At 42.7% G+C, this 8191-nt stretch overlaps 1 protein-coding gene and 1 long non-coding RNA gene across 2 annotated transcripts; one reads left to right on the forward strand and one right to left on the reverse strand.

Moving 5' to 3' along the window:
• Positions 1 to 2137: 2137 nt before the first annotated feature.
• On the reverse strand, positions 2138 to 3109 carry LOC123448444 (proline-rich protein 36-like). Its single transcript, XM_045125339.1, has 2 exons — positions 2617 to 3109; positions 2138 to 2294 (listed from the first exon to the last, which is right to left on the reverse strand). The coding sequence occupies exons 1-2, from the start codon at positions 3107 to 3109 to the stop codon at positions 2239 to 2241; spliced, it is 549 nt and encodes a 182-aa protein (XP_044981274.1). The 3' UTR covers positions 2138 to 2238.
• Positions 3110 to 3174: 65 nt separating this feature from the next.
• On the forward strand, positions 3175 to 5157 carry LOC123448445. Its single transcript, XR_006631771.1, has 4 exons — positions 3175 to 3539; positions 3630 to 3715; positions 4543 to 4602; positions 4966 to 5157. It is a non-coding gene; the product is annotated as an uncharacterized LOC123448445 (long non-coding RNA).
• The last annotated feature ends 3034 nt before the right edge of the window (positions 5158 to 8191 follow it).

The raw sequence follows: 8191 nt of genomic DNA on the forward strand, positions 1-8191 counted from the left end.
ATTTATTAACCTCGTAAAAAAAAGTTCATTTCTTCTAAACATAGAATAGTGAGACGTATTAAAACCCAATTTGCGTTTCAAATTGGTAGCTCTTCTCTTTCAGTATTATGAAATTCCATTTTCATTAGAATATTATTCACTGACGGATAATAAAAAAGAAAAACTCCAATATAATAGAATATCAAATGAAATGGTTGACCAAGAAGACAGTCGACCCAAACGGATATACAATTGGATTTCCATGGTATGCATGTTTGGATGCACATGACCAAGGTGTGGAGGCCTTATTTTATGTGAGGCCTTATTTCATAGTAAAATGCATGAAAGGAGGACTTTGGGTAGGCATGTGATGAGTTGTCCGCCAGGTCACTTAAATCGGTCAAATAGACTTCAACACAACATAGGTTATCGAAAAGATCTCAGACGACTCACCGAAGCACGAAAGTCGGTTAGAAAATGAATTTCTATTTGGAGAGTGCCTAACTGTATGGATAACTCACATTAACCCGTCTAATTAGAATCCAATTCAGGATTTTTCTTGGGAAGTTCCCAAAAGAAATTGAATGGAATAATATGACCCACACGTGAGGTTGCTTTCAAATCAAGTGCACAAGAAGACTTATCTTATTTTCAAAACTAAGGCAAAATAAACCGATATGAATACATCACATGTGGACCACACACTGAGCATGCAACATCGCACGATCTACCTGGCTACCAAACCCAACACGCAACGACCACAAGCAGAACCACCAAAATCCACGGAGTCATCAAGTTGTTGCGGATGCCTTTTCTGTGACGCCACTCTTTTATGTTTTGCTCCTCAGAGCCACCTCCACAATCAGCTCGGCTTCTCCAAACATGCTCCGGAAGAGAATCTCATCTAACTTGTCGCGCACAACAGGTACCACCGACATGAGCAAAATTCTTTTAGCCCTCGAAACAAGTAGCCGAAGATCCAATATACCCAAACATTATTTCTAACAATGTTGTTGAATTTAAAATAAATAGTGGGGTGTTCTACTAAAAAAGGAACTTGTTTTGGATTACTTTTCTGAATACCTTCAAGTTGCAACTACATCCGGTTTCTACTTATAGCAAGTGTACGTCATTAAACTAGTACATTTTGCAAGTATGAAAATTACATGGATGTGTCATACTTCTTCCAAACTGAAGAACTTTATGTTTTTACGAGGAAGCCCATCTATCTATACCTACTAATAAAAATTAATATTATTAGTCTGTCATTAGTATTTTGTAAAAAAGTTCATGTTTTTTTAATCAACCCGCACTCCTTGAATATGTGTGTAGCCTCACGTTGATCATGTGTAGAAATCGTATACAACTAGAAAACTTGCCCATAACCTGTAAAAAAAACTTGTCCATATCAAGTATTAGTGTTTTTAACGGGAAGGATTGATTTTTTAACGGGGCAACAAGGATTTTTTCTTTCGTTGCTGGACTAGACTCGCTAGATTAGATGTCCCTATCCGTCTTCTTCACGTAGGTGTCAAGCTACATCCTTTATTCCTAAATAGATGCCTCCCACTAAGAAATTTTCGTGCCCTCAGGTGATGCCACATCACGGGCTCACGTCATATTATCTTTTTCCCCTGGTGCCACCTCTCCACCCCATAGTCGTTTCTGCTTCGCGAGCACGATCGCTTGTGGCCACCCCTCTCGGTCGCCTCTTCTCACGGGCTCACGTCATATTATCTTTTTCCCCTGGTGCCACCTCTCCACCCCATAGTCATTTCTGCTTCGCGAGCACGATCGCTTGTGGCCACCCCTCTCGGTCGCCTCTTCTTTTTCCAGTCCGAAAGGCTGGCCCAACACACGCTCACCAAACCTGGCTCATGAGCTCGCCTCATTTTTCTTTGACCCCGAAAAGCTGGCCCATCAAATCAGATGCAGGCTCCTTCCCCCACACAAGCGGATTCCCCATCACCGGCGGCACTACTTCAGCTTGGGATGTAAATGGGCAGATTGTTGAACGTCATGGGACTTACTCGCAGCAACCATAATTTTTTATACGGGATTATGTGGAAGTCCACTTAATATTTATGTGGCTAATGTGGCGTCCACAAATTGCCACTAATAAAATTTGCACTTCCTCACATCTCAAAAGAATTCGGCATTTACACAGATTCGTACTTTCTCACATCTCAAAAGAATTCAACATTTACACAGATTCTGTACAAACCCAATAGCATCCAGATTCAGCCTTTACACTACAACTTAGATTGTCTCAAAGTAAATTAAGTTTGTATCTACAGAAATTCCCGAGTCTACATCTGCAAAATAATGGAACTAATCAAGGATCAGAGAACTAATTGGCATGGATCAAATATAAGTTATTCTAGAGTGGAGCCATCTCGGCAGCTCTGAATAAGGATCAGTTTAACACTGTTCTCGCACCAATTGTTCTGAATAAGAAACTGGTCATCTAAGAGGGAAGAATTGCTTCTCTTCTGTCCAGGCCTAACTAGCATTTCCACCGCACGGTCAAGCAGATCCAACACTAGCTATTAACCATCCACCATGCAGTTAGGCAGATTCATCACATGCGCACATGTCCAGACCTAATCTGGAGGAAGAGGAGAGGAGTTTGCATACCTGGGGGGAAGAGGAGGAGACGGGGAGCAGGGCACGAAGAGGCCATTGCCGGGATTGGGAAGGGAGCAGACACGCAGGGCTCGACTTCGTCTCCGGCTATTCCCCTTGACGGCGGCTGAGGAGCAGGAGCTGATGAAGGCATCAAAAAGTTAGGGAAGAGAGCAGAGTAGGCATCCCCGCAAGGCTCGGCTCGGTCGCCGGTGATGTACTCTTTAGCTCCATTGGAAGGACGCGATGGCGGCGCCATTGGAAGTGGGAGGTGGTGCGGTGTAGATGGCGGCGGCAGGAACGGTGCCCTAGCCTGGGGCATGGCGATTAACTCGGGAGTGGGAAAGGACGCGAAGGAGATTTGTGGACTCTGATTTGGACTATCTGCCGCCCTAGCCTGGAGCATGGCGATTAACTCGGGAGTGGGAAAGGACGCGAAGGAGATTTGTGGACTCTGATTTGGGCTATCTGTCGCTGGCTCGATGGACTTTTCTGGCCTCTCCATTTACTCCAGTTGGTTTTCGTGGGTGTCCATGAACGCCACTTAACTTTTTTTTTGGATGCCATACGTGGGACTAGTGGGTTCCAGCACCATTTACATCTTAAGTTTCAGCCCTTTCCCATACGGTTGGTTGCGCTCCTTCCCCATGGTAGGTCGTTGCCTCTTGCCCTTCTCCACAGCACACGCTCCCCCTCTTCACCTTCTCCATCATCAATTAAATCCCTCTACTCCCCTCCAACATAAACAGATGTACTTAATTCTTCTTGCACACGTAACTGATCCAGTTTCTCTCATCATATATCAATGGAGCCACTCGAGAGATCAGCCATGCCCACCACCTGCTGGTGCCCTGCAAGTTGGCGGGGACACATCTGCACCCTCAACGCCATCTCCCATGTCCACACATGCTTCTCCATCCTCATTCTGCATATAGGTCAGTCAAATAAGATACCAAGTTGTTACTGAAAATAGTTTGCAAAGATATTATGAATTGCAATTATATGTATGCCCTCTTTTTTTGCAGTTTGCTTTTGCAATCATTTCCCACGGGTTGAAAAGATGCTAGGTCGGGTCACATCTGCGGCCTCGATGCCACCCGATCTTGTCTTTGTACGAGCTTCTCCCTGATTCCTTCATTCCCAATCTCCTTGCACCATGTTGCTTCTTTGATGTTAGATTACTAGCCATTGACCTGTTGATTCGTTACCAAATATACATAGTTGCAGGATATTCAATTTTTTTGGTGGCTGACAGCACAATCTAATATATATATATATATATATATATATATATATATATATATATATATATATATCAGACAATATATTAGAATCTTCCTCTTGAGTGTCTCTTGGATAAATGATTGTTTACCAAATATACATAGCTGCTAGAAAATCCATTTTTTGGTTGCTAACTGCATATTCTGAACTATATATATCTGACAAAATATTAGACTCTTCATCTTGATTGTCTCTTGAGACTTGAGAGCTGCTATAACATTGCCATATAAGAGCTGCTATAACATTGTCATATAAGATCTGATATGACGTTGTCATATAAAAGTTGTTGAGCGTTGCTATATAAATAGATCTCTTGATGTAACATTGCCATATAAGAGATGGTGTAGCATTGTTATATAAATAGATCTCTTGCTCACTTGATTGTCTAAATAGATGTGTAGGTCAGACTTCAAACTGAATCGTAATATCAGGTTTAGAGGTGCATGGTCAACAATCTCAAATGTGTATCAGCATATATGTATATGCAGTTTCGGTCATTGACTAACTTGGTACTATGGCCATTCAGAAAAACCGCATTATTTGCTAGATCACTGTATAGGTCACTTTGTTATAACATTTTGAAGGTTAATTAGTCCGCATAAGACAAAATTATTTCATTTGTTGACCAATGTTTCAACACAAAATTCTCTTTTGCAGAAATTCTGGTATAAAACGAAAACTCCACTTTACTGAAGATGTTGCCGATAAATCCCAAAGGTATATAACCTTTCAACACCCTTCAAGCTATGGAAACAATTTTTCTTCTATAAAATCATTAAATTTATGTCATTTTCTTAGTGTTTTCTTGTCCATATTTAATTAGTACAGAATAATGGGAAGACTACTATTACCTATCAAAATTTACTTTGACGCTCTCATTTTACATCTTCATGCAATAGTACAAACAACAAGAATGCATTAAACAATTCAGGACAGGCAGAGTAATGCTGCCAGTGGAAAGATATGGAGGTATTATGCAACACATAGCAGAATGAACCGGTTCTTTGTCATGAACAAATAATTCACCATTCTATCCACTTAATACCTTCCTAACAATGCTACAAATTCCAAACCATGCAGGCAACGTCCAGCTATGCTACAACAAATATACAAGCTTCAATGCCTTCCATACCAGTTACTTATAGTATAGCATTATCAATAATTGTTACTTTAATCGCTACCTATTGTAACTAAGAAACATTCTCATAATTCTAGATGTTTTCAGCGGTAGAAAACTACAAATATATTATGATGTGAGACTACATGTATCTGCAACAACTGTTGATGTCATCTGTACCTTTTCTTTGTGCAAATTTCCACTTAGATTCATGGACATGGAGTGCGAGCTCTCGAGAATCTAAAGTTAGTTCTGCAGTTTTGTCATTTCATTTCGATACTCAACTTTCTCACAAAATTCATGACAAAAAATCCCGCAGCAACGCATAGGGCATTATCTAGTTCTTTATATAAGGTACAAATTAAACCCACACTGCGCATTAGCGGCGACTGTGTTGAGTATGTTAATTATTACGTAATATGAGATAGACTAGAATTTTTCCTACCTTACCTTGTACTCCAAGTTGATCATTTTACTCCTATATATATGCCCATGAGGCACAAGCAATACAACAACTATTCCACCAATCCCTCTTCTCCCGTTCAACTTGGTATCTGCCGCAAGTTTCTATTGGAATTATGCCCTAGAGGCAATAATAAATATAGTTATTATTATAATTCCTGTATCAAGATAATCGTTTATTATCCATGCTATAATTGTATTGAATGAAGACTCATTTACATGTGTGGATACATAGACAAAACACCGTCCCTAGCAAGCCTCTAGTTGGCTAGCCAGTTGATCAAAGATAGTCAGTGTCTTCTGATTATGAACAAAGTGTTGTTGCTTTATAACTGGATCACGTCATTAGGAGAATCACGTGATGGACTAGACCCAAACTAATAGACGTAGCATGTTGATCGTGTCATTTTGTTGCTACTGTTTTCTGCGTGTCAAGTATTTATTCCTATGACCATGAGATCATATAACTCACTGACACCGGAGGAATGCTTTGTGTATATCAAACGTCGCAACGTAACTGGGTGACTATAAAGATGCTCTACAGGTATCTCCGAAGGTGTTAGTTGAGTTAGTATGGATCAAGACTGGGATTTGTCACTCCGTATGACGGAGAGGTATCTCGGGGCCCACTCGGTAATACAACATCACACACAAGCCTTGCAAGCAATGTGACTTAGTGTAAGTTACGGGATCTTGTATTACGGAACGAGTAAAGAGACTTGCCAGTAAATGAGATTGAAATAGGTATGCGGATACTGACGATCGAATCTCAGGCAAGTAACATACCGAAGGACAAAGGGAATGACATACGGGATTATATGAATCCTTGGCACTGAGGTTCAAACGATAAAGATCTTCGTAGAATATGTAGGATCCAATATGGGCATCCAAGTCCCGCTATTGGATATTGACCGAGGAGTCTCTCGGGTCATGTCTACATAGTTCTCGAACCCGCAGGGTCTGCACACTTAAGGTCCAACGTTGTTTTATGCGTATTTGAGTTATATGGTTGGTTACCGAATGTTGTTCGGAGTCCCGGATGAGATCATGGACGTCACGAGGGTTCTGGAATGGTCCAGAAACGAAGATTGATATATAGCATGACCTCATTTGATTACCGGAAGGTTTTCGGAGTTACCGGGAATGACGAATGGGTTCCGGGAGTTCACCGGGGGGGGCAACCCACCCCGGGGAAGCCCATAGGCCTTGAGGGTGGCACACCAGCCCTTAGTGGGCTGGTGGGAAGGGAAAAGAGAAAAGAAAATCAAAGAGAAAAGAAAAAAAAGGAGGAGGTGGGAAGGGAAGGAAGGACTCCCACCCACCAAACCAAGTCCAACTCAGTTTGGGGGGGGGGGAGCCTTCCCCCTTGGACTCGGCCGACCCCCTTGGGGCTCCTTGAGCCCCAAGGCAAGGTCCCCTTCCTCCCACCTATATATACGGAGGTTTTAGGGCTGATTTGAGACGACTTTTCCACGGCAGCCCGACCACATACCTCCACGGTTTTTCCTCTAGATCGCGTTTCTACGGAGCTCGGGCGGAGCCCTGCTGAGACAAGGTCAACACCAACCTCCGGAGCACCGTCACGCTGCCGAAGAACTCTTCTACCTCTCCGTCTCTCTTGTTGGATCAAGAAGGCCGAGATCATCGTCGAGCTGTACGTGTGCTGAACGCGGAGGTGCCGTCCGTTCGGTACTAGATCGTGGGACTGATCGCGGGATTGTTCGCGGGGGCGGATCGAGGGACGTGAGGACGTTCCACTACATCAACCGCGTTCACTAACGCTTCTGCTGTACGATCTACAAGGGTACGTAGATCACTCATCCCCTCTCGTAGATGTACATCACCATGATAGGTCTTCGTGCGCGTAGGAAAATTTTTGTTTCCCATGCGACGTTCCCCAACAGTGGCATCATGAGCTAGGTTCATGCGTAGATGTCTCCTCGAGTAGAACACAAAAGTTTTTGTGGGCGGTGTTGTGCGTTTTGCTGCCCTCCTTAGTCTTTTCTTGATTCCGCGGTATTGTTCGATTGAAGCGGCTTGGACCGACGTTACTCGTACGCTTACGAGAGACTGGTTTCATCGCTACGAGTAACCCCGTTGCTCAAAGATGACTAGCAAGTGTTGGTTTCTCCAACTTGAGTTGAATCGGATTTGACCGAGGAGGTCCTTGGATGAGGTTAAATAGCAACTCATATATCTCCGTTGTGGTGTTTGCGTAAGTAAGATGTGATCCTACTAGATACCCATGGTCACCACGTAAAACATGCAACAACAAAATTAGAGGACGTCTAACTTGTTTTTGCAGGGTATGCTTGTGATGTGAAATGGCCAATGATGTGATGTGATATATTGGATGTATGAGATGATCATGTTGTAATAGAAAATATCGACTTGCACGTCGATGGTACGGCAACCGGCAGGAGCCATAGGGTTGTCTTTATACTAACGTTTGTGCTTGCAGATGCGTTTACTATTTTGCTAGGATGTAGCTTTAGTAGTAATAGCATGAGTAGCACGACAACCCCGATGGCAACACGTTGATGGAGATCATGGTGTGGCGCCGGTGACAAGAAGATCGTGTCGGTGCTTTGGTGATGGAGATCAAGAAGCACGTGATGATGGCCATATCATGTCACTTATGAATTGCATGTGATGTTAATCCTTTTATGCACCTTATTTTGCTTAGAACGACGGTAGCATTATGAGGTGATCTCTCACTAAAATTTC

The sequence above is a fragment of the Hordeum vulgare genome, chromosome 4H (assembly GCF_904849725.1).
Source record: "Hordeum vulgare subsp. vulgare chromosome 4H, MorexV3_pseudomolecules_assembly, whole genome shotgun sequence".
NCBI lineage: Eukaryota > Viridiplantae > Streptophyta > Magnoliopsida > Poales > Poaceae > Hordeum > Hordeum vulgare.

What these genes read in the sequence shown, in the direction of transcription:
- LOC123448444 (XM_045125339.1), bottom strand. Translation starts at nt 3,109, where the DNA reads ATGGAGAGGCCAGAAAAGTCCATCGAGCCAGCGACAGATAGCCCAAAT. An exon ending in TCTCCTCCTCTTCCCCCCAG is followed by an intron (nt 2,295 to 2,616) that starts GTATGCAAACTC and finishes ATTATTTTGCAG; the next exon opens with ATGTAGACTCGGGAATTTCT.